At 40.3% G+C, this 27218-nt stretch overlaps 1 protein-coding gene across 1 annotated transcript; it reads right to left on the minus strand.

Moving 5' to 3' along the window:
• Positions 1 to 4379: 4379 nt before the first annotated feature.
• oprd1b (opioid receptor, delta 1b) lies at positions 4380 to 13234 on the minus strand. The gene is made up of 3 exons (XM_033641264.2): positions 12709 to 13234; positions 10842 to 11197; positions 4380 to 10667 (listed from the first exon to the last, which is right to left on the minus strand). Exons 1-3 carry the CDS (start codon positions 12942 to 12944, stop codon positions 10138 to 10140), a joined length of 1122 nt encoding a protein of 373 aa, XP_033497155.1. The 5' UTR covers positions 12945 to 13234; the 3' UTR covers positions 4380 to 10137.
• Positions 13235 to 27218: the final 13984 nt, after the last annotated feature.

Below are 27218 nucleotides of genomic sequence, written 5' to 3' on the forward strand. Positions count from 1 at the left end.
TTTTTGGCTGCTGTTCTTCTTCTTTGAGTTAGCTGCTAACTGCTGCTAGCTGTTTAATGCTGCTATTGTTTAATATTAGATATTTAATTTTTACTAGGATTTTAACACCATGGTCAGGTAAGCATACACTCAAAGAAGAAACACACACACACACACACACACACACACATAAAACACTTTATATCCATTTGCATTTTTTTTCCCTGTTGCCCTCAAATTACAGATTGTGCATGAAAGCGTTCAACCCACACTTCTTTTCCACCACATAGATTATAAAGCTCTTTGAAGATGTTGCCCATTATTAATAGCTTGCACTTTTCAGCTGGAAAATAACATACACTATGTGGAAACTCATCTGTTGCATCTAAGTAATGATGCTCTGTGCTTTCAAAGAATATCAGAAAAAGATTTTCTTCAAACACATTATCTAAAACAATATTGTCACTCTGCCTGTGTCTGAGAGTGCATGTGATATTAAAGAAATCGCTGCTGCTCAGTGGCCCCTGGCTGTTACTGATGCATTAAGTAATATACATGTATGAAACACTCAGCTGTTTCCATGGCAGAGTAGATGTTGTTTTGACATCTAACAGGAGAATGGTTTACAATGAGAAAAACACAAATTTCTGTAAACATGTGTGCAGGAAACCAAATTGGGTATCAGCAAATGAGTACCTCTCTTGCTGTTAAGCTGCTGGTGCTTCATCACCTGCAGGCCACATTTGTAATTACTGGAGATTGCTTTGAGAGATTGGACTCCTCGTCCAGTGGGCTGAAGGCTTCTCATGAGCCACAAAGTGGAGGACCAACAGCTGTGCAGGGGCTTGTAATCAGGGCCGATTTCTTGATCTAAAGCACGAATACACATCTGTTACATTGACCGGACGACAACAAACCTATCAAATCCCATTAATGTGGTCACCATGGTTTATGACTCATTCTTTTAATGGACTTCTCTTGTAATTGACTTGAGGACCGTGTCATATTGATTCTGTGTTAATCACTTACAGAGGTCCACATAAAGTAGTCTGTGATCAAATAAATCACCTTCATGATTCACAGCTGAGCGGAAAAGAGTAGAATGGTCTGATACAAAGGGCTCTTAGGGACCGTACAAATAATAAAAGTGGATAAGAGGGGGTCAGAAAAGGGGGCGATTATTATAGTTTTTATTTTGGCCAGAGACTTTTTAGAAGAGCAGCAACCTAATCACCAGAATAAATGTTGGCATTGCACGTTTTTGCAAACCACGGATTTGTTACATTTGTACTTTTCATGTGTTAAAACTTTATGTTTCTTTACGTTTTATTTTTTTAAAAAATGCTGTAACAATGCTGTGGTTAATGTGTGGTTAAGTTTAAACACAAAAAACACTTGGTTGGGTTTAGAAAAGATCACGTTTCAGCTTAAAATACCCAGTTTGTTTGCCAAATACATGGCTGGAAATGTGAAGTTAAAAAAATACACCTTTTGCAGCTGGAAATGTCCCGAACTGTCTTAAAAAATAGTTTCTTGCTGTAATAAACAAAGCTAGATGTCCCGACACGTCATCGAAAATACCTGCTTTTGTCACAACGAACATGGCTACAATGTCCCGATGGGTTCCTCAAAAAGACCCGCTTTTGTCTTATCAAACAGGACAGGAAATGTCCCATCATGTCATTAAAAACACCTGCAATTGTTGCAATAAACATGGCTGGAAATGTCCCAAAGTGTCATTTAAAATACATGTTTTTGTTGCAATAAAAGCAGCTGGAAATGTCTCTTTTTGTCAAAAATACAGAGTTTTTGGTTTGTTGTTTGTTTGTTGTGTCTCGAACAGTTACCTGCTGGTGTCACATCATACACCATCCCCTCCTCCTCTTGATGAAAAACTCAACTTTGTCATGTGCAGAGGACAAAAATTCTGTCTCAGTATCCCGGTTTTCACTAATTTAGCATTGCACTTCCGTTATGTTGACAAACACAAAACAGTTAAAGCAAGATCAAATTTGAGGCAGCAGAGCCAGAGATGTTGTCTTTTCTATTCCATGTATTCCTCTTCCTTGTCAAAACCTGGTACCTGCATTGCCCACAGTGCAACTGCTGAAAACTAGAGTGTGTTATGCTAGCAGCTGCTAATGTAACCTTGAGCAGGAGCACTCTACAGAAGCCTGGTAACATCACTTTTTTCTGACTTTTTGAAACTTCCAGTCTTTAGATTAAACCGACACTGACTCAAGTGACATCACTTGAGGCAGTTTATCAGATTTCAGTCAGCTCCCATTGGAGCCACAACTGGCTTTTAGTAAGAAAAAAATCACATACGTAGTCGCACTCTTGAAGAATCTGATGTGTAAATTCAGTTGAGTTCTCCTTCAGGCCCTGTGTACATGTATACAGATATTTTTTAAAAACCTGATGTTTTCCCCTCCGTTTTTAGAAGAAATTCTGTCCGTAAGACCTTCGTTTTACAAAATGTGTCTGTTCACACTGGAACACAAGAATTATTCAAATAGTTACTGGCGTTAGCTGTCTTCAGTAGTCTAAGGGTCAGCCCCCACACTCCCCCTCAACGCCCTGATAGTTTCCATGCAGTCATATGACTCTCCACTGGCAGATGGCACCCAGTTTGAATCCCTGTCTCTGCTCCTCAGCAGGCAGTACCAGAATATTTGCTGCTTTGTGAAACATCCAGCTAAACTGCTTCGGAGCCTTTTGCACTTCTGGCATTTCGTAAGCACCTCAGGCCACCAGGAGGTCTGATTATCTGTGTTACAGCAGGCATCTGTCACACAAAACAACAGGGCCAAATTGCCAAATCCATTACCAGAATCTCTGCATAATCATCATCTCAGTAGCTACTCCTATTGAGTGTCTTTTCCTCCTCTAGTTTTGTTTTTGTTATATGGTTTTGACTCAGCGCTGACAGGTCGTGCACGGTCAGCCATGGTGCTGAGATGTGTGAAAAGCCTCACGTACAGCGCGTCGATGTCTGCTGTTGAGACGCCTTAATGTCTGCTATGTTGAAAGATTTCCATGGCTACAGTACTGTGATTTAATGGAGCGCCAGTTCTGCTTTTCTCCAAGCAGCCAAACAAAGATAATTGTATTTCATCAGGCCGAAGCAACAGATCTGAGGAGCAAGACATCTCCCTCTCTAACTCACTGTAGATGTCTTCACAGAGTCTCCCACACAGACAGATAAACAGGGGGAGTCGCATAAGAGGTATCATCAAGATAAAACATAAAACAAACTGTTGGATTCTCTGAGCATCTGATGACAACAAGAAAAATACTAGCCTTGTAACAGTGAAAGCTGCTCCAGTAAGACTCCCTCTCAGCTCTCGTTTTTCTCCGTTAATTTGTTAAAGTGCATGAGCAACCATTAGTCAAGGTCAGTAGATTAGATCATTTAATTATCTCAGTGTCATTTTGAAACTGGTCTACCATATCTCTGTGTAAAGTACACAAAAATAGCACCTGTTGCATATGCATACAAGCTCTCAGAGAAAACACCAGGTAGGTCTTATACTGTTTCTGTAGGGGCCAAAGATCACAGTCACACATGAGTTGTCAAACATGACAGTGAGCGCTGTAGCTCTGAATGCTGAATGAATCACTTTAGTATTCACATTTTTAAAATGCCAACACGCAGTCTCGCCAAGTCAAGAGCCAGCTCGTGGTGTTTGGGTAAATTATTAATTCTGTTGCTGTTTCATTTATCTTTCTGCACAGTGAGCACATAGGCAGAGCCGTGTATATTTCATAGGGGACATACTGTATGCTCTGTAGCGCAGAGAGAATCGTCACTGTCTGTTTGGCCTCCTGGTGGGAGCTCTGTGATGTGTTATAAAGGAGCCTCTGCGATATTAAGACTGAACGTCTCTCGTTCCAGTCATTTGAGAGACGCCTTTCAAAAGCCACAAGAGAGTGAAAGAGAAATGAGGGTGGCCGAACCATCCTAATCAAGGTTTGTATTCTCTGAGACACCATCAGTCTTTCAGCAGAGAATGATTTCAGCCCTTTAATGTGTGCAAGAAGTGAAATCAAAGACCAGTTGAACATGAAATCCAAGGACCAGGATGCAAAAAAAAAAAGCACAAGAATTTGTCAGTTTCAACATATCTTCTGTGGGCCTCACTGGCACGCGTCATTTAAAGGAATATTCACTTACAAAGTGATCATTTTTATATTAGTTATTCATGGTTAACTGATCAACAATGTTTGACTCTTCGTTCACTGGAGATGAGAGAAAAGTTAAGTTTTCTTCTCAAATTTAACATAACACAGCATGTCTAATTGATATATAAATGGTCATTTTGTGAGATGTATTCCTTTAAGTGTTACCTCCACCTGCACTCCAGTGTGACCTGTGCAGTTGCACGTACACATTTAAATTCAGTGACAATCTGAATTTATTGAAAAAGATAGTACAGTGGTTTATTTTATTCTGTTTTTTCCTCCAAGATGAGAAAACAAAAGGGATGAAAGTGGTAGTCTGAATTTGTGTCAATCAGAGCTCTGGGCGTGTGTCACTGTAACATCAGTTCAAAGGATAAGGCTGGTGACATTCATGTTATTGTATTATTGTCAACAAGTTGTGTAAAAAGACAAAAACCAACAATGAAATAATCTTACCAAAAATACTGTGTAGTAAAAGCAACTAAAGATTAAGCAACAAGGTGATCATTTTAATGTGAAATAAACTTGTTTGTTATTGTTGATGTAAATTACCATAATTATTGAAGTTACATGTTGTTTGGTAAAGACTGGAAAACATGTCAGATGCAGATCACATGCTCTGCCACACAGACCTTGTCCGTTTTGGTGTTTCCTTCTATATGAAGAGGTCAAATGTCCAGCTGACATGCAACCCATGTTTATCAGACAAACAGATCTTGTTCTTTGGAAAACCATGAAAAGATGCTTATCTGTCTGTCACTCGTCAGAGGCATGACTTTTCCCTCAGATATCTGAGCGTTAGTGGTTTGGTGTTAAAGGTGACTCTTACTGTGCAGAATCTTCAACCTGTTGGTGTTTTGTTCATTATTTTATCTGGCTGACACGATATTGGATTTTCACTACATGATTGTTGTGGCCAAAAAGAGTGCATGCTAAAAAAAAAATTGAAAAATAAAAAATAAAGCAGTCAAATTCATCTTTAAAGATGAAAAAAAAACAACGACTGGCCAGCTCACTCAGTGTAAAAGTCCATGGTACAGGCAGGCTGACTGTAGTTATTATAATATCCTTTATTAATACATGGATAAACCAACACGTTCGACTAGAGAGTCTTCATCAGGGTGTCAGGATTTTTTACAATTAACTACATAGTGCCTTAACCCAGTGCAGCTTTGTTGTTTATTGTGTGTTTTTGTCTATTCTTCTGGCAAATGAATTACACTCAAATTATGGGTTTAGGGAGGTAGAGAGAGAGTCTGTAACCTAACTGTACAAAAGTGTACAACAAAAGCAATTGCATTTAACGGTTAGTGAAAAGGCAACCAGATGGTGCTGGGGGAGGGAGACAAAGCGAGAATGGAAAGAAAGATGAAAGATGATTCTGGATTGTTTACACTGTATTAGCCTCATATCATGTATGTATAATTAACATGACATCTATATTTCATTTTTAAACATTTTAATTAATTAATTAATAAAAATACAGACAGTTTTTCTTGACAAGCTAAAGCCTGATATACTGTATCTTATTAATCTTTACCATACAGGTTCATTACCCCACTCCACCCCAAAAAATAAAAAAATAAAAATATTTAAAGCACATGTATGAGTCACACTGATGTGATTCATTATGATTAACATGGGCACTTTTAGATTCCACAAACACTATCCTGCTGCTGTAAGAACTAAAGCTCCAAATCTGCCACTAAAAATAGTCCCAAACAAATGCACTGTTTACTTCTGTTTGAATACAAGGTATTTTTATTAAAAGTATATATTCATGACCTCAGCTTTTTGGTTTGTTTGTTTTTTGGTAAGGATTGAGTATTGAGAGACAGACGCTAAAGATTTTTTGTTGTTGTCAAAGGATTTGTTGACAATAAAATATATATATAATATGACCAGCCTTATTCTTTAATGGATACACTGGAAAATTAGCTTATTCTCCAAACCCCAGTATCATCCCTGAATTGCATTATATTGTGCTTTCATACACACACACATGCTGTAGATGTGTCATATGACCAGTGGCCTCTGACCTTCAGGGGCTTCCAGGTCAAAGGCCCCTGGGCTCCATCAGCCCCATTCAATAAACTGTTCTGGACTGTACGAACACATCACATGTCTGACTCCCATGAGGCCTCACTGGCATTCACAACCAACGTTAACAACATCTGCATTAACAACCACAGAAAGCAAAATACTGTATTAAAACTGAAAATTCTTTACAACAACATTTCCAAACTAAAAAAGCACTTACAAGATACAACTTATGCTGTTTCATATGACATTTGTATAAATGTTTTCAAAAGTAAAGCAATCACTACACCTATACAATAAGGTACTTTATATATACTGTAGCCGCTGAAGAAAGAATGTAAAAACATTTAAAGATCAAGCACTTTTTCTCAACAAAACAATTCACATTTTGCAAAAACCATAATGCTGAATAAGGCAATACGGTACATATTTTCAATTAGCTGAACATGTTGACCACACTGCAGAAAATAACATTTACAAATGCTCCTCCTACAGTGATGGCAGTAAAAAAAGAGATAATCCAGACAGGAACAATAAATATTTTTTTGAAAATTTCAAATGCTTCACTTACATTTGTAGCACTTAGTGTAAATACATAGTTTTATAACATTTGATTTTACTAATTGGTTACAAGTGAAGCGTAATGGTACAACAGCTTGACAGCACATTAAAAAAAAGAAGCACATTATCACTTAAAATGCTGTTACAAAACAATATCTTTACACTTCATATATAGATGCCTTTTTTAAATAAGACTGTACTGCTGCAGTGGCACGATGAGACGCATCAGCTCTTCTCTCAAGATGTGCAAAACAAAAATGTCTTCTCACCACCCTAATCTTCTCCTGTAAGTGTCCAGAGATCATCACTGGAAACTTGTCCATTAGCTGTAATATGTGTAGGAAGTTTCTGGTTCCTTGCTAATGTGTCTCATCTGATTCAGAGTCTGTGCCAGTTTGAGATCATTCAGTCACAACTATGAGCTGAAACAGCAGCGCCACTCTCCCCCTTCAGCTCCTCAATTTACCGTCAGCTGAATGTTTTTCAGTTGTGCAGAAAAAAAAATAAATCAGAGCATCTTAACTGCCAGAGGAGTGGAAACAGTGAGTCAGCTGAACACTGATGTTCACGGTGAATATATGCTGCAAGCGTCAGTCGTTTCAGCTTTCGTGATTAAGCAGAAACCTTTAATAACATTAAAAAGTGTCTTTCACAAGGATCTGTCACGATCAGATCGGATGAATTAAAGTGGAAAAAATGACACTGACACATGGCGCTGTGCCCACATTGAGTTTACCCTCCTTTAAAATTGTTCTTGATTAGGCATGTGGCTGTCATCTGTAATTATTTCTCCACTTACCATCACAACGAGCATGAAATTGGATACATCCTTTAATTTGAATGTAACAAAGACAAGGAAAATATAGTCTCCGCTAAACATTCACATTATTGGATTCTCATTGCCTCCCCAATGAGAATGACAAGGACAATACTATTAGCAGTCGAGACAGACAGTGCAGTCAGACAGCATAAAGATGGAGACACATCTTTTATTGCATTGGCTCGGTACGCCTTTGGAAGTGAAATTAAACACTTTGACATTAAAATCCCAACTTAAAGTAAATTCAGCTTTAAAGCCTCTATGAAAAACATTTTTTTAAGCAACAATGGGTGAAATGAGTCATGTAAAAGGGGTCAATCATGATGACAAACCCACATTTTCCATTAGCTTTATGAGGAATTATAGCGTCTTTCAGCTTATTGTTTTGGTTTTCAGGGCCGCAACTTTACTGTTTCACTCTCACTGCTCTCATAGCGTCGTTTTCAGCAAAACAGTTCTAAAAACTGACTTTATATTACCTTCCTAACAATGAATAGCAGGCAGACACAGTTAGCAACTAGCTGGTGAACACAGTAGAGCCTTTAGCAGCTAAAGAACCACATATTTCCCTTTAGGAGTTGGTGGAGAACAAAAACGGAGCTAAAAGAAAGTTTAATATTCAGCTTACATTTGTCAAGTAGCCAAATACCCAATTTAAAACTGCTGAATGTGTAAATAACCAACCTAAAAATATGTCAGTGTTGTGTTTACAGCTGTTTCCTCAGCCTACAAGTGGCTGAAAAAGTAGGTTTAATTCGAAAGTGTTACATCAACCAAATGTACAAATGCTACCCCAGTTTTAGGGAATAGAAAGTAATTTTACATAAATCTAAATAAAGTAATCACAGGCAACATTTAGCTGAAGACAAATGAAGTCTGTGACCCACAGACATCCACAGTGTCTTCCCTGTTGATCCTCTGCCAGCGCTGTGCTGCAGCCATCTTCACTTCACGCTGCTACTGGGGATTTTCAGAGTATGTCTGCTCTTCATCAAGTGAAAAACATGATATGTTGGATTGAGGTCACGTGACCGACTCAGGCCAATCAAACATTGGCCACTGTTTGGCCATAAAAAGACATCTCCTGGTGGCCTTGTCTGTGTGTTTAGTATCTATGTCCTGCTTAACAATCTGATCACTGTGGGACTGTGTAAACACAGAGTCCAACATTGTTCACCTAATATGGATGGGAAGACCTACAGACACCTTTATACCTTAGAGTCAGTACTTTAACCTCCTATTGTTTTATTGTGCAGAGCCAAAGCAATAAAAAACACATCCCTATCACAATGCTTTCTGACTGCACCATGTGTGCTTAAAGGGACAGTTCACCCCGATATCACACACATATGTTTCCTCTTACCTGTAGTGCTTTTTGTTATTCTAGATTTTTTGGTGTGTGTTGCTGAATGTTGGAGGTATCAGCTGTAAATATATCCACCTAATTCACAGACCTTGTTGTGAGCAATTTCATGTTCAAATGATTTTCTTTCTACTGAGATACAACTGCCAACTGTATCACATTTTGGGCATTTGGGGGGACACATTTTCCCACTCAGTGTATATGGTGACTATGGCCTTGTCAGCATGCATTAGGCTGCAGTTGTCTGGGTGCGCAAAGGTGAAGTGGCTGGTCTTGTCATACAAAGTTTGATGGAGTGTCAACTGGACCATATGGAGATATTTGCATCTTGAAAGCCAGACTACAAATGTGGATAGACAGGGAGAAACACACGCAAGCCTAAGACGTGGTAAGATACGATATTCCTCACTATATGAAGTGACTGATAACAAGATCCGTATAATGGATTGTAAAGAAATTCGTCAGGTTTTTATGTTGTAGACAATTAATCTGGATTTATAGCATGATGGGATGACAGCACAATGATGTGGAAAGCTCTGCTCCTGCGCTTTCATGTGATATGCGTAGCATTTCTGTGCGAACCTGCGTTCGCGAGTAATCCATCCAAGAATGATGTGTGTGCAAAGCTGTATGAAAGCTCTGTTATACATAATTTTAGTGTAATTTTATCTTTTTTTTTCGCTGTGAAAACATTGGACTACTGACAAGTGCTTGGTCATGTGGCTTCTCGCTATGACGCAAGGTCGTGGAGAAAATCCACAGAGAAGAACAGGTGTGAATTTGGACACACTATGTGTCGTTCGGGCCCATAGGGTTAATAAATAAGACTGTAGGTAAGAGTTAAAATATATGTTTTTGACTCTGGGGCGAACTGTCCCTTTAACACTGACCTTGTTCATATGGGTGCATTATGCATGTGCTTCATACACACTCCAAGCATGTACATTTGTATCCATCTCCTTATGCACAGGCACACACAGGCATGTTTGCAATCATCGTGAAGAGCCGTGCCTCACAAACCTCCTGAGACACAGGGTTTTCATTATATGAGATCGTAAATCAATGATTTAAATAAATGGGAGGTCATAAGCCTCCATCTGCAGACTCACACTCCTGTGGTGGAGAACTGTGTGACCTCAGTCTGGAGGTCGTCCTGAAGTGTTCTTCCTCCCCGCTGATCCATGCCTAGTCAGGCCGGCGGTCTCTGTGTCGTCGCAGGAGCACAAACAGACATGGGCTCCCTCGTGGTATTGCGTGCCCTGGAGAAGCTGTTCTGATCCAGGCGGGAGCGATAGGGCAGGCAGAAATCCCTGAAGCACCTTTTGAAGTTCTCATCCAAGAAGGCGTACAGCACAGGGTTGAGACTGCTGTTGGTGTAGCCCAGCGCAATGCACAGATGCCAGCAGGCCATCACCAGGAGGTTCTTGCGGTTGATGTCCACCATGGTCTTGACGATGATGAAGATGTGGATGGGAGTCCAACAGATGATGAAGGCTGCCACGACCACCAGGACCATGCGGGTGATCCTGCGCAGGTTCCTGTCCTTCTCTTTGGAGCCGGAGAGCAGACGGACACTCTTAAGCCGCAGGATCATCAGACCGTAGCAGATGGTGATGACCAGGACAGGAACGACGAAGGCGAAGATGAAAACGCAGATTTTCATCACCGTGTCCCAGTACCACTCAGGTTTGGGGAATCTGAGTTCACAACTGGTGTTTCCTGAGGAGTTAAAACAATTATAAGTTAATAGAGGGCCAGGTGTAAAAGCTAATACAGGTTAATAACACAGTGCAAATGTTCTCTTTTACGACACTATAAAGCTTGTGCTGATATTCAAAGTTTTTACACAGTGATTGTAATTTTTCTTTTTTTTCAACACTAAAAATCTCTCACCTTTATCTGTAACCTTGGTAACAGCTATGATCGTTACAGGGACTCCGACAGCAGAGGAGAGGATCCAGATGCCCACGTTGATGAGCTTTGCTTTGGCAGGTGTACGGAAGTCCAGGGCCCTCACCGGATGACAGACGGCTATGTAGCGGTCCACACTCATCATGGTGAGCGTGAAGATGCTGGTGAACATGTTGTAGTAGTCGATGGCAATGACCACTTTACACAACACCTCTCCAAAGGGCCACGTGTTCATCAGGTACTTGGCACTCTGGAAGGGGAGGGTGCTGGTGGCGAGTGCGTCGGCGAGAGCCAGGTTAAAGATGTAGATGTTGGTGGCCGTCTTCATCTTGGTGTACCTGATTTTTTTGGAAGGAAAGCACAAAGTACTTTTTACAAATTCTCGGTGGAGATTGAATTTTTTGTCAAGGTCTGCCTGCTGCTGTGCCAAAAAGAAGACCACGAGTGCGGCTGACTCACCATTTCTATTAAAACGTTTCAAGGTTAGAAACCGATTTATTGTTTGAACTAATCCATTTCCTCTGTCAAACCAGTGATCTCCTATTTCCCCTCGAATAATATCAAACTAATAAAAGAGCTTTTAGGATGCATAATGTTTTTTTGGGCACTACACTAAATGCATGAGAGCCAAAGTGAGTGTAAGCCTCCATTAAACCGCACTTCTGCAGAGCGTAATGAGTCAGTTCCAGATGAAAAACCCCTCTAAAAATCCTCCTTGATTTCAGGTTTTTTCTTTTACCAGTGACCAGTTTTGTCTGAATACCAGCTGAGCAGTCGTCTGGCTGTTAGAAGATGGATTCTTCCAAATGAGTCCGCAATAATACAGTAGTTGGTCACATTTAATTAAACTGCAGCGACGGGCTCTACAAGGAATAAGGAATGCAAAGGGACGTCTTATCTTAATCCCCCACGTAAAGAGATTTATCACATTACACACACGTGATCTCACCCTGAATGTAATTGCTTTGCCAGAGAGAGAGTGGGCTGTCTTTTATATTCCCTTTTGTTTGATTATTCTGAAATTGAAAAACAGAAGTACAGAAGCTCGTGCTTCATCTCCCATACGGGAAGCAGTTCAGTGAGATGACTGATTGACACTGGAGGTACCACAATCACATCATTGTTTTCTCATTTAAGCTGCATTAGTCCAACAACACATCAACATGACATAAATCCCACAGAATCTTTAGCGCGTGAATCGGTGCCACAGAGACAAAGAGATGCCTCTGATGTGCAGGTTAGGGTTGAACATGCTACTTATTTCCCATGCAAATGAGTTATCTGAGTTTACAACATTACTGCTGACAGGAGTAATTGGTGCAATGAGGTAATTTCAACGCTAAACTGTAGATCACACTGCCCTCCCTCTCCCCACATCTGGTGTGTAGGTGGTGGTGGTGGTGTGTGTGTGTTTATGTGTGGGTGTGTTAGAGAGTGGCTCTCAGACAAAATGAAACTGTGGGCAGTTACAAAGGACCATCATAACTGAGGGGATATAGCAGTTTTTTTTACATATGCCATTCTTAAAAATCACTATAACAGTATCAAATATTTATAAAAAGTGAGTTTATTAGATAGATAGATAGATAGATAGATAGATAGATAGATGACTGATTGACACTGGAGACTCATTTAAACTGCATTAGTTCAACAACAAATCGTGTGTGTGTGTGTGTGTGTGTGTGTGTGTGTGTGTGTGTCACATTTCACTGATCAGCATGTACTGTATATATATATCCATCCGATATCCACTTTGTCACACATAACCCATTCTTTCTCTTCCTTTTTAATATTTTTTTTCTCTTTTACAAAATAGTTGACAGGACTTTGTTCCTCGTGCATTTCTTACCTGACCACTCCATACATGACAAGCACGTTTCCGAGCAGTCCCACCACACAGATGAGAGAGTAGAGAGCCGTGATACAAACAGCGATGATGAGACTCGTAGTGTCCCTGGCTGCAACCGTGTTGCTCTCTTTGACGTTTGAAAGCACGCGCAGCGGATCCTCGGTAACATTGAAAGGAGTTGTTGAGATCGAGTCGTTAAAATCACCCAAAGCGTAGTAGGAGGAAGGAAAGGCCATCTCTGAAAGAATTCAGGTGAGATCGTAGCGCGCGGAGAGCAATATTTCCAAAAGCAGGTGCACAGGAGCGCACGCGAAGTGGACGGCAAATTAGTAATGAGGCGCCCAGAGGAGGTTTGTTCTCCCTGTCTCTCCCTCTCTCCGTGCGTCTCTGCGCGCGCTCCCTTTGGCAAAGCGCACTGGCGCACAAAGCAAGATGTGCGTTCCTGCCTAAATATTACCCTGCCCAAAGGGATACCATTCGTCAAAGTGCTTTAATTAGCTCGAGCATACAATAACGCTTCATCACATTTTTTTTTTTATTATTCTCCTTCCTGGCTGTTATCCAAAATAACAGCCCGTTGTTCCACCTGCCACCCAGCAGCCAATCAAACACTGTCAATCAAAGCCAACTTGAACATCTCTCATTGTTGCAGCTCAATTAGAAGCGTCTTTATTGAGCCATCCCTCTTACTGCTGCCTGCCTGCCGTCAACCCCGAGGTACCACTCCTCCCGCTCTCTGTGGCCTGTGGCCCGCGCGCAGGGAGCCGTATCCGAGGACTGACGGTTGTCAGCAGGCAGTCACCTCCATGAAATTACCTGACTAAACCACAGGAGTGATGCAATTACCTCTCAGTGGCAGGGCTGATTAAATATTTAAGATGGTTTTGACAGCCTATAGCAGCAAGACAGATGCGCGGATTCCTGCGTTAATGTTTACATTCGCTGTCTGGATTGTTGTGTTGGTATCATTTACAGCTGAATGAGCAAACACGCTGATGCAGCCAAACAAACGTGCAGGCACATTTGAGAACTCTGTATTTGCTGTGGGTCAATATTTAATGCACCTTATGTTTAACCAGAGGAAAAATGATTTACTTGTCCTTGATTTTTTTTTAATGCAGGGATGTAGCCTCAAATTCTGGGTCCTGTGCATGAACAGTCTCTGTGGGTCCCATGATTCATGTCTCTCCCCCACATCTTTTGATTTTTCCTTTACACAGGCAGTTTGCTTTCTTTTCCTTTCCTGTCTTCCTAGTTCTATTGTACTATTTCTTTTATACAAAGTTTAGTCTTTCAGCCAATTCATTTGATTATGGCCCTAATTAATGAGTAATTCAAATAAAATAAAAATAGATAAATGCAAAACTGCAAACAAAACCAAACTTTCCTTCCAGGTTTTTCAAGACCACTGTTCCCACCACAACGTCATCTCTGTGGAACATGTCTCATCCCTGGATAAAAGAGATTCACTGTTGGTTTGTGAAAAAATACATGCATGCATATATCTTGGGCATTAAATTAGTTGAAATAATCAATGCTCATTTCCAGTCGAATGCATTGCTCGGCCTGCAGCTGACACCATGTTACGTAAATTCTTATTTACACAAATGTTTGGCTTTTAATGCCAAGCAGGTGTGTCTTTTCATAATTTTCATAAGAGCACTCATTTTTTCTGTCTGGCTGCCTTTTGTCTGTCGCCCATTACCGAGAACATCAGAAACCATTAGGAACATGCAGCTGCATGTGATCGTGCACATCTGCTGAAAATAAAGCATGCATGTGTGCAGGCTGTTTTAGAATGCTTCTCAGGGGTGATTGTTTATTTGAACACAGACAGATCAAAGTTCTCCTGTGGCTGTGTTCGTAGTGTTCATAACTGCGGCAAAGTGACCTTTACAAAATCAGCCTTTAAGCTACCGCCATCAGAGGGACAGTCAGAAGAACAGGGCCATCATGCTGAACAAAAGCTCTGCTGCCTCCCTCTTTACTGCTCCTTCTAAAGATAGATTATGTGCATCTTCCTATGATGAGGAGCAGTGATTAAAAGATCTGGCTCATTTTGGGAGTTCAGCAAGCTCATTTATCTTTCATTAATGAGGGGTGTTTGTTTGGACCTCCTTTGTAGATCTGGGACCATCCACAGGTGGGTAAAATTCTCAGCATAATGTGGAAGACTGAGTTTTTAGCCATGTGCGCAATCCATCAATGGATGGCAATGTCAGTTAATCATTTACTCTGTCATTCAGTTGGTCCACTCTTTTGTCCAGACTGAAATAGCTCAACAAGTATTGAATTCATTGCTGTGAAATGTGTGCAGATATTCATGTATCCCACAGGATGAACTCTTATGACTTGTGCCACAAGAAGGTCAAAATGTTCACTTAATCTGGGAAATATCTCAACATAACATACAAGATGGATTGGCACAACATTGTTACATTCCAAGATGATGTATCTAAATGACTTTTGTGCTCCTCCAACTTCTCATTTAGCAACATTATCATGCATCACCCAGAGCTCCAGAGGCCTTACAAGTGATCAAACAAGGGAAGCTGCTGGTGATTGATTCAATCTTAATGAATCTTCTTTAAAGCTTGGGTTGTCAAAATTCCTGTAAAAACATTTCAGCAGTCTGTCAATAAATGAAAGAGACAGAGAGAGATAGAGAGAAAATGTTGCAACAACCCGGTCTCACTCAAGTCATCAAATACCAATGGTTGGTCACTGGCCCTCAGCATCAGACACTGAGGCACACTTTAGTGGCGTATGAGACCCACCAGGCAGCGCCTTTTTAGGAAAGAGAGTGAGAAAGTCTGACTTGGTGCACAGGAGGAGGGGTGGATTGGTCAAACAAACTCTGGACCTTTACCTGGGAGGTTGCTGTTTGTGTCCCATGTCAACCCAAATGTCAACCATTTTGTTTTAATAACAATGTAGTGTGCTAGTATGTATAGCATACTATGCTACATTACTGTTACATACTATGTTTATGACAAAATACTTGCAAAATGAATGACACTCCCAGGTATACGTTTAGTGCAAATGAACCTATGTTAGCATGCTTGCAGGCTAAATTAATATGGTGAGTAAGGTAAAATGATACCTGCTTACAAATGCAACGTATCCTCATACAACGGTTCGTATGATGTCCAACAAATTTACGCTCCACGAATGATGTTACGTACTCAACATTACAAGTTACATAGGTTGCTTTTAGGTAAGTAAAGTTACTTTGGTTAGGTTGAATAAAAGAAATATGGTGATTACCTGAAAATGACATGAGGATCCCTTGGTTTCACATGGTTCCAAATACCAGTCTCCAAGGGAAAACCCCATGTTGAGTGACCTATCCACCACCCTATCCTGCATTCTTATGTGGACTACTTCCTTATTCACTCCCGTCGTGTGGTCATTATGCTGGTTATAAGCAGAATACTGGCAGTGTGTGAATTGTGGTGCATTAGTTTTCGTAGGAATATGTACTAACAGTGGATGAGAACACCCTGAACAATGTGAGCATGTGGTCATATTGCAGCATTTAGCTCAAAGTAAGGGAGTGAAGGACAGTGTATTGCAATCAGATAAAAAGAAAGTACACAATAGCAAGACACTCATTTCAGTCTGGGTCCTTTCAGTCATGATAGTACATATGTTTGAGTGAAAAATGTAGCTATTAAAGAGCTTTAAGCTTCTTTGTTACATAAAATCTAAGAGGTGTTAACAATAAAAAACAGATCTGATGTAACAGGTAAGATATGAAAGGGTGAGTGCCTTTTAGTGAGTGTGAGATGAGCGGAGGGAAGCAGTGGGGGCAGAGAGGTCGCATTGGTTATCAAACAGACACCTCCCTTTACATATGTTTCATTGAGTTCATCCATGACAGCTCCAGAGGGCTCGGCAGTACATTCTGATCTCAGCAGTTATCTCGCCTGTATAGCTACACAACCCTGACACTGAAGCCCTGATCATCACACTTCGTCTCAACAACAATAGCTCAAGTGAGTCTATGACACATGCCACCAGCATGAAATGAGTTACACAGCCACTCAGGAAGGAAATTCACTAAGTTTAATTCAGTTACAGCTGTGTGGGAGAACAGTATATGACACCTGCTACTGCTGTGGGAGCTATGATGACATACAGGGTTAGATTAGAGGGCTATCTATCCCCCTAATAAAGAGGACTAAAAATACTGCAATGTATGAGTGCAGGGTAGGTGCTCTCTGTAATGGCAGCAGACTGAGTGTATATGATGAGCCATAGGTTATCTATCTCTGTACACAATGTTGAGATGTGGTCGAAATGTGTTGTAAAAGAGAGAGAAATGGGTCCAGACGTACAATACTGTGGACGACACAAGACAAAATGCGTCTGTAGCTGTTGTTGGGTTTATGGTCTCCCCTGAGGGACAATCACTCATGATTCGTCCACAGGCACTATGATTACTCGCATCACTCACCAGCCCAATGGAAACCTTGGGAAGCATTACGCTGCTTCCCCGAACCCATCACATTCATGGCAGGGAATACAGAGTGCAGACAATTTAAAGTGGGCTCACATAGAGTTTTTGTATTAGGATGGAGTGATGGTGATATGTGTTTGATTTAGAAGTGATCAAACAAGAGAAGAAGGAGTCTAATCAGCTGCTGGTGGTTGATTCAATCTTTATGAATCTTTTTTAAAGCTTGGGTCGTCATTTTTTTCCCTCGTGTCATCAGACAAAAATCCCATAAAAACATCTCAGCAGTGTGACAATACTAAATGAAAGAAATAGAGAGAAAATGTAACAACCAGGTATCACTACCACTGTGTCAAATACCGACGCACTGTCACTGGCCCACTGCAACTGCCGTAGTATAGAGAGTGAGAAAGTCCCTCTAGGTGGACAGGAGGAGAGGTGGATTGGTCAAACAAACTCTGGACTTTTACCTTGGAGCTTGCTGTTTGTGTCCCATGGTCACCCAGAAGTCAACCATTTTGTTTTAGTAACAGTGCCGTGTGCTAGTATATGTAGCATACCATCTAGTGATGTATGTTACATGACATAGTATTACGTTAGTAACAAGCATATTTATTTTACCCAGTCTGGCTTTATAAATGAACAAATACCTTTGACCTTTCGTAGGCTCTGTACATTTGTACTTTGACTGAACAGAGATGTGACTGTAGCTACAGTCTGAGATCTCAAGACTTAGTTTTGTTGTCTGTTCCTAGTGCACGGACTGAGCTTGGAAAGAAAGCTTTTATGTGCTCTGCTCCTCTGACTCAGAATAACCCTCAAAACAAGTTGAAACTTTGTCTCTCCTCTTGATTTTAAAACTCTCATAAGTACAAGGATAAATGGCTCTTGTCATTCTGTGCAGGTGTTGTTTTGATTTCTTCATGTTACAGTGTATCTTTTATTTTTTTTAAATTGTATTTGGCTGTAACTTTTTTGTATGCTGCTGTCTTGGTCAGGTCTACTTTGTGAGAGATTGTTAAATTCAACGGAATTTACCTGGTTAGAAATGAATTAAATGGAAAAAATATATATAATAATCCAAACCGTTATGTTTTTTTCTAAACCTAACCCCTTGCCTTTGTTGTCTAAACTTAAGGAAGTAAACGTAAAAATGAAACAAGTAGGGTCCATCCCAGTCTCACTCAGAAGTCGTGGAAATCCGGCACACGGGCAGTGACTTGCGGCGTTAGACACTGACGAAAAAAGGCGTCCTTTAACAGCAGCCAGGCGCAGTTATAGTTTAACGGCACTCGGTGGTGTAAGGAGGAAACATGGTGGGACAAGAACAAAAATAAGGCGGCGAAAGTCCAGGTGGGGAGGGTGGATAGGTCCAACAAGCACCGACTTTCACCCAAGAGGGCGGTGTATGCGTCCTGTGAGATAATAAAGCCAAACCCTGTTCTTTTTACCTAAACCCAACCACATGCTTTTGTTGCCTAAACCCAACCACGTGTGTTTGTTGTTGAAGAAAAACAAGTTAATTTGCACTGTTACACAGACATAGTCTGTTTGGTAATGGTAAATTTTGTGTGAAATGGAGGTGTATTTTGAAAGAAGACAATGCGTGTAACAGGCAGAACTTGACACAGTGTCCCAGGGTACCTTGTACGTCGTATCTGGATGTAGAAAGTCCATGACCAAATGTGGATATGTGACAAGATTGGAGTGAGAATGTGTTGTGACAGAATCTGACAGAAGCCAAACAATCACGGTTTCTAAGTTTATGTTTATGTAGTGAACTAGAGCCTCGAATCACAGTGTGTCATCTCAAAGGGCTTTACCGGCCCATGAGTTTGGAAAGAATGGGAGGGGTTAGCGAGCCCAAAAGCTATTAACATATAGGAGAGTTTACCCACTTCCTCCCTGGTAACCAACCCACCTAGTACATCCATCATATCAACTACCACTGCACCACTGCAGTTATATATCATCTTGCATCGATTGAGCTGTCATACCTGCACTGGCTTCACTCACAGTCATTTTATATTTTATATGTTGCTCCTGTAATGAATGGATGTGTTTTATATCTGCTATCAGGCTGCAATATCTCTTGCACAGTCGCAGTTCTGATATGAGCTGGGGTACTTAATAACTTCTGAAAGGTCAGAGAATAAAGGGATATACGCTGTATTATATCTTGACATTTTATTTCTCCACGTTTCTGGCATCTTTCTGTAAATGCAGTATTAGAGCATGCTGGGGCTTTAACTTTTTAAGTTACCTGTTTGCTGTGCAGCTGTCAGAGCTGGAGGACAGCGGAGGACTGAGCCTCTGCTGGCTGTCACATTGCATCGCTATCTAACAATCACACACAGAGCCATGTACAGAACATCAGCCTGACCTGTTCAACCTTTAGGTGTGAACTAGTGTTATCTTCTGACTCCTGGATAGGCAGGGACTATAATTAGTTCCTACAAACACACTAAAATTAGAGCAATTTCTATGTGATCCATGTAGTTTTGCCATACCCATTTTTACCACATTCAAGATGTCGTCTCACAGCAGCAGATTTTAGAGCAACAGCTGTGTGAGGGAAATCTTTAACTAATATTGATGCTCCTTTGCAGAACATTTGCCATGCCATTCAATTAAATGTGACAACCTGACAACACCTTTCATCAGTAATCCCCAGGAGACAGGACGTCTGTATCATTTACAGGTCACATTCTTCATGAATGCACAGAGGCATGTCTTTGTAGGATCAATATTTTGTTACGGTATGCCTGTGACTGAATGAGCAGCAAAATAAGCCAGAGTACAAAAGAAAGAGTCTGGAGCAGAAGAAAACAGCAGGCTGTCTTTCACAGCACGGAGAGGTTGTGCAGCCAGCAACCTGATTAATTTTAGACTCTGTGATGAAGTCAAAATTTTGTTAATGTGGCAAATAAAAATACAAAGTGTGGGTGTGCGGGCAGTGTCAACAGAGCGCAGCCATTAACCGCTCTGGTGAAGGAGCCACATAAAGCTGAACAAGAGCACAAGCCTTGAAACAACATGATGCTTTGGCTTTTTTTCATTTTTTATTTTTATTTTTTTACATCTGTCAGCAAAAAAAAGCACATTTCCTTTATTAAATGTGATGGGGCAGCATGTACGTTATGTGTTATTAATTTCTGGAGAAGTCACAGATGCCCTGCTGTGGTGTTACGCAGTTTTGGTGCAGAACAGAACGAGCCATGCTGTGGTCTAAATCTGTTTCACACCCAAAATATTTACTCTCTCGTACAGTAACAAGCATCCAAACAGAATATTTTAAAGCGTCTTACTGCTTGAGACAGATAACTGCAGCATGTTTACATCATGGGTATGAATAATAAATACACTGCTGGCATGATGTTTGCAATGAAGAGCTGGCTATATATTTTTACATTTTAGGATGTAGGGACTATATGCAAATTATTACAGTGGGGGTGGGGGTAGAAAAAAGGAGGGTCTTTTAAGGGGTGGTCTATATTTGTCAGGAAATTTCAGGAAAAATGCCAGTAGGGCAAAAAAACTGCTACAGATTCATAAAGTTTCATAAACAGTCTCTGCCCCAAAGCCATTACCACTTTGAAGCACACCCACTAAAAGACATTACAGTTCCTTTTCTTAAGTGGAATAACTTATTTTATGTACAATGATATGCACATAATATAATAATTGTGTAGAATGTGAGTGGAATGAAGGCATTTATTTTTATTTGTTTTATAACTATTTATGACTTATTTCTATATGTGCCCAGTCCTTGAGTCGGCTGAATTTTGTTGTAGGCCTATCCTTGTACAATGACAATCACAAAATCTGAATCTGTAATCTGACACTTTTTCTCATTCCACAATTATTCTTTTTTCATTCATTCATTTTCTCAAGTCCATCAGCACCAGGACAGTTTGGACCTGTGCCACTTTTCACTTATTTAGTCGCTGTATTTTCATTATTTTGTTATGTATGCCATAAAAAGTATTGTTTGTCATCCAGGGCTCCCAAAAATTCATATGGCACAAAATTTTCTTCACACTAATGCTGTGGTGGCAAACATAATCGGTTTTTAACATTTAGTATCAAAATTTTTACAACTTGTCATTTTGTCATTAGAAAATCTAGATCCAGAAATAAAATTGGATAAAATCTAATCCAGTCAGCATTATATTTCCTTCCAAGGGTGTAGGTTTGCATTATATGGTGGGGACATGTCCCTACCAATATTTTGGGAGGACAGAATTTGCCCTACCAATATCTGAGTGAACTCACTCGCATTATTTTTTAAGTCATATTAGATCATTCCAGTGTTTCCTCCCAGAGGCTAAGTCTCCATGATGACCAGTTAATTAATCCAAAGTCCCGCCCCTCTTAATCACTGTTGCTAGGTGGGACTTGACAAAGCTTGACAAAGAGGCACATAGAGACGCTTGTTCTGTTTGGCTGGGTTTTGCCTCAAGAAGCTAACAGCAAATGCTAATTAAGGCTAAGTCATTCCTGTCTCAAGCGAAAAGGAAGACGCAACACATTCTTTGTGTACAGAAGGAGGATGACAAGACTGTCAGTCAGTATTTCTTCTCCACTGCTGGGTGTGTCAACTTTTACCCTTCTGGGTATCAGTGACGTGCTCTATATGAATTTTATTACTAATTATTACTAATTTTAGACCAGAGTATAGACCAGATCTTTACTGACAGATCTGCACTGCACTGTGATCTCTAGTCACATAGCTTAGAGATAATATAAACAAAAGGACGTTACCCTTGATCTTTTCTGGCCAACGATGATTCATGTCATCTTAAAAATATGTCAGCAACCAACCCCTCAACGTCTAAATCTCTTTAACATTGCCACAAATGTAAGGAGGAAGCAAACTGGGCTGACGTTGATGATCTGAAATTATGCTAACTCATCTTTATATAGTTATTCATCAGTTAGCTAGTTAGCTACCATTTTGCTAACGTGAGCTAATTTAAGATGTGGAGGGGTGGGGGATGGGTTGTTGTGTTCCTACCAGTGTTGAGGTAAAACTAAGCCCTTATTTCCTTCAAAACATATTTTCTGTAAATTAGTTGTATATATATATTATGTACAAAGTTCTAAACATTTATTTTCAAGGAGACAGTGTTGTGTTTTCTATAAAATCAAATGTTTGATTGACCCCCGTCCCCCACAATCATTTTTCAGACAGTCCCTTATTTGAGTGTAAATTAACGTTTTTCTGTTAACTTCTCGACCTTTTCTTCCTTTTTTCACTGCATAACGTTTCCGAGATTGTAATTGCAAAGTGGAAGGGTTGGATAGTGGGTGTAAAATTTTAAATTGGCAACCTGCGAAAATTAGGTACTTAGGCTTTTATGAGTCTCTAAACAACCGAGTTGTCAGCACATCTCGGCAATCACTTAAAGTGAAATTGGAACATTTTTATTTGTGAGATGCTGCAGTGTCCTCAAAGAGGTTTGGGCTTCTTGGGGATGTTTTTCTTTGCAGCTGCACACAAACCACAGTACCTCATGGAATATATGAAGAAAAATATATTGTAAATATAGAATTAATTTAGAGTTGGTTGAATGGTTTATAAGAAGCTAATTAGTCACACTAATAGTTTATCACTTCAAACGATACTCATTGCATCAGGGCCTCTGATTGCAAAGTTATTGATGCTTGCCAAATCCATTGAGTGTTATTAATCATTTCTAATGGAAACTGATGATTGCAGTGCTTATGATTTTAAACACAAGACCTCCTCAGGCATGATAGCTGTGACTGACAGATATTTACACTCGGTGGCTATAGCTGCTAAATGAATATCTCAGAGTCCCCTCTCAAGATATTATTTTCATCTGTTTTTTGTTTTTTTTCCTTTCACAGCGGTATTCAGGAATAACGAGCGGAAGTTCAGCAGTTTCAGCTGACAATTAGTTACGCAACAGTGAGTAGTCTGGGTCTAGTACTTCATTCGTTTCCCGATTTCCGTCTGGTGGAGGCAGCCAGTGCAGTTCAGATATGACAAGACAGAGACAGCGTGCACTAATTGAAAATGTTTGCAACTGTACCACATATTGTGTCAATCAGAGAGCTCTGTAGACAATAAAGTGCCTTTGGATGTGAGGCTGATTTCTAATTCATTGTCTCTGTGTATGTGGCAGTGATGTCATGAAATGATGAGGCATCAAAACTAAGCACAGAAGAGACTGAACGCTACTTTTTTTTTTAAAAGAAAGGTTTTCTAAAGGGTTCCTCTTCACATCAAAGTCTGAGGCTCCTCTTTTAAGAGCAGAGTTAGTCATCGCCGTCATCCACTGAGGGTTATGTGTGACAGCAGAGCGTCTGTCCTTGACCCACACAGCGCTGATCCATGTTGTCATACTGTATGCTCTTACTGCCAAAGGTGCTGGTTATAATTTATTGTGAGGAGAAGTGCAGTGCAGAGCAGAGCCCAGCTGTGATACAGGAAAGTCAATATTCATATTCAGTCGTGTTTGTATTGATTTGAATTAGAGACGGTGTCGGTGAATACACAGTGAAAAACTGTGGCTGTGACTCAGTCACTTTTGAAGTGTCCACAGAGCAGCACTGGTTTAAACTGGCTGCTTAATTGGTCCATTGTTCAGGCCCTTAATCAATACTCAGCTGCAGGGGCTTGATTATGGTAGATATAAATTGACCGTACATGCCTTTTAAATCTGTTGACAAGATGAAATACATTTAAGCCCTCTTGGGCAGATACAGAAACACAGACTCAGAAAATCTTTTATAAGAGCTTTCCCCTGCACTTTGTAAATGAATAAAATGTTTTTCCAGTGTGGTTCGTGTCCTTGACAAGACCACCACAGAGACACACGTTTTCATCTCACTGACACAGCAACAGTCCTTATTTTTGTTTCTTTCACTGCACAATCTTCTTCAGGGTCACCGGATACCCTACGCTAATTTACACTGAAGGTGTAACATGGGGGTGGATGTCAGAAAGGTGTGAAATGAAATGGAAGTGAGTACCACGTACCAGAGAGGAGCAGAGTTGGCTGCCGATACTCAGACACATGCGTGTGCACGCACAGAGAGAGACACAGTCGTAAAAATATACAAACACGGTTATTACCTAAACAGAGAGTTTAAAAAAAATGCTACTTGCATGAAATAAACAGGAGGGATGGGGGAGGGGTTATGTAACACTGCAAAGAGGCACAGATCACATCTAATTATACACATGACCACTGGAGTGGCAGATGCTGATCAGTATTCCCTGTGAAACCTGCTAAAAAAGTGAAAATGGATTTGACTCCCATATGTAAACCCCCCTGGCCGCCAGTGCACCAACTTTAAAACATTTTTATATTCAAAGCATAGGAATCTGTTAGGACACAAGCTAAGGTCAAGGTCTGAGGATACTGTCGGTACCTGTAGGTGACTGAGTGCCTACAGCGAACAGATGAATATGACAACATCCAGTCTAAGAGCTGCTGAATTGAGAGGAGAGTGACATGAAAATAAAGGCAGCAAAGGAAGAATGTCAGCTGGACCAAGTGAATAACAAAAAGATGGGCTGAATGAGTAACAGGATGAAAAAAAACCTGAGAAGAGAAAAAGGATAAAACATTATGAAGAAATGAAAAACAGCAATGTGAATGACTGAGAGCAGATGTTTTAAAAAAGACTGAGAAAAATTTACACAGGACCTCTGTGATCACTGTGACCAAAAAAAACAAAACTCTAAGTTGGTAAAATGTGGTTGTCAAGGAAACAGCCGCCTAATCTCCATACGAATTCTCCCTGTGAGAGCAGAGGAGACCACTCCTGTAATTGTGCCTTTTGCCATCCTCTGGGAGGTCTGCTGCCCTCGCTGTGACACCTACCACAGGACAGTGACACACACCACACTGACATATTTACATTACAGCAAGGACACTGCATGATGAATGTGAGGGAAACTGCAGTTCAGCGGAAACCCAGCTGGGAGCTCTCTCAACCAAACGATGAAACAAAATAAAAAAGTCTGTTAATGGCCCAGCAGGACACTTTGCTTTTAAAACAATGTACTAAAGGGAGAAAACTGAGTGAGGCTGCTTTTGGGCGATGACGTCAATCTGTTTGTGGGAGAAGCCAGTGTGTGAGTGGACTGAAGCTGATTTGTGTTTCTCGGATAATCTGAGTTTTGGAAATGACCACTGGGCTGCTTTCCAGCCAAACTGATCGGTCTGGTATTTTGGCCATCGCCATCCTAGCTAATATTTTGATGACAGGGTGGAGCTGTACTGTTGTCATACATTGTGAAACTAGCTATAGAGACCAACCAGGCTGTAAACATGTTTGTTTCTGCTATAAAGGTAGGAACATGGGGGTCTATGGGGATTGACTCGCTTTCGGAGCCAGCCTCAAGTGGCCATTAGAGGAACTGCAGTTGTTGGCATGATGAGTTGGCTTAGTTTTTCAGCCCCAGAGGTTGCCACTTGGTGTTAACAAATTCTGGAATGTTTAAATAGACACTAAAAAGCACAAGGTGTTACTTTAATGTTGGTGTCTATAGGAAAATCACTATATTGATAATGATGTGGCCACAGTGTCTATCCTCTTGAGACGCTGCGTCATCATATAGGGAAATTACATTTTGGATTTGCTGAACCATTCACTTCATTTTGCCTTATATAGACCTGTTGCACTCATTTGTGGATACTTTTTTGTGCCATCTAGTGGCAGCATTAGCACATTACACTAATCCATGCAAAAACAAGATGTCAGTTATCTGTCAATTCAGTCAACAGCCAATCCCAAAATAAAAGTGGACAACATAAAAAACCTGATCACATATTACGGTTGAAACCTGTGAATTTATGCTTAATAGTGTTTGCAGGTTGACATGTAAATTTGCAAAAAAAAAAAAATATGACCAATTTTAGCAATAGTAACAAGCAAAGGCACTGTTATTATGAAGTACCAATTAGAGGACATTGGGACTTTATTATTGTATTATTGCAACATTTCACACAGGCCAAAAAAAAGGACATTCCTAACTTAGAATATAGAGCAAGGGTAATTCATACAGATTTCCAAAGAACAAATTAGGATTTTAAATATGTTGCATCATTTGCAATTTTGGATTTCAGCCATATTCTGTGTTGAAATAAACAATTTTATACTTTATTACACATTTGTGGCTATTAAAAATAAACCCATCATCCCCACATGAGGACATTTTTTCCCCAAAAAACGACTTACTTTTCAAAGGCAATGATTTGTTTTATAATGCTTATCAGGTCCCACTTATCCCAAGTAGCTAGGAGAACTTAAAAATGCATACTAAACATAATAGGGTCTCAGGAGGCCATAATTTGTGATTAAAAGGTCTACTGAGTTTCACATGATTCACTGAAAAAATAAAACTAAAAGGGAAGGCTGGGCATGCCGAGGAGACATTCACACTGTTAGCTCTGTTGCTGTTGCCAGAGTAGAGTAGGAGGTTAAAACAAACACAGGACTTTAACATAAGAGACTGGTGTTCATGTCATGTGTGAAACGTTGAGGTTTACGGCCCAAATGCTGATCTGTGCCCGAGTCCACTCGAAAAAGTTATCTTGAGTACGGGTTAATGTGTACTCCAGCCTGCTGCGCATCAAGTGTCAACACCAACTGTACCAAAACATTAAGCTGACTGCTGTTTAATGCGACCACAAGGAGGTTTTAGTTGGTTATGAAACAGCCGGTCTTGATGACAGTCCCTGGGGCAGCAGTGTCTTTCTGATGTGCCTTTTTCTACACTGTTGTACAACAAAAATGACAAGCAGATGATGTGAACTTAAAGCGATGGGGGAGTGTGTGTGTGTGTGTGTGTGTGTGTGTGTTTGTGTGTCATACATCTTACATATTATACACACTTATTTTAACCCCAAATCTGGAAAAAAAAATTTAAAACCGAAGTCAAGTACTTTCGTTGCCTAAACCTGAAGTCATTTTCTTGATGAAACCTATTTTGAAAAGAAACCACACATGTAGTGGGAAGATTTTGAAACACTGCCCTGACCGTCCCAAACTGACACCAGAGAGGTACCTA

This window comes from Epinephelus lanceolatus, chromosome 10 (assembly GCF_041903045.1).
Source record: "Epinephelus lanceolatus isolate andai-2023 chromosome 10, ASM4190304v1, whole genome shotgun sequence".
In the NCBI taxonomy this organism is placed as follows: domain Eukaryota; kingdom Metazoa; phylum Chordata; class Actinopteri; order Perciformes; family Serranidae; genus Epinephelus; species Epinephelus lanceolatus.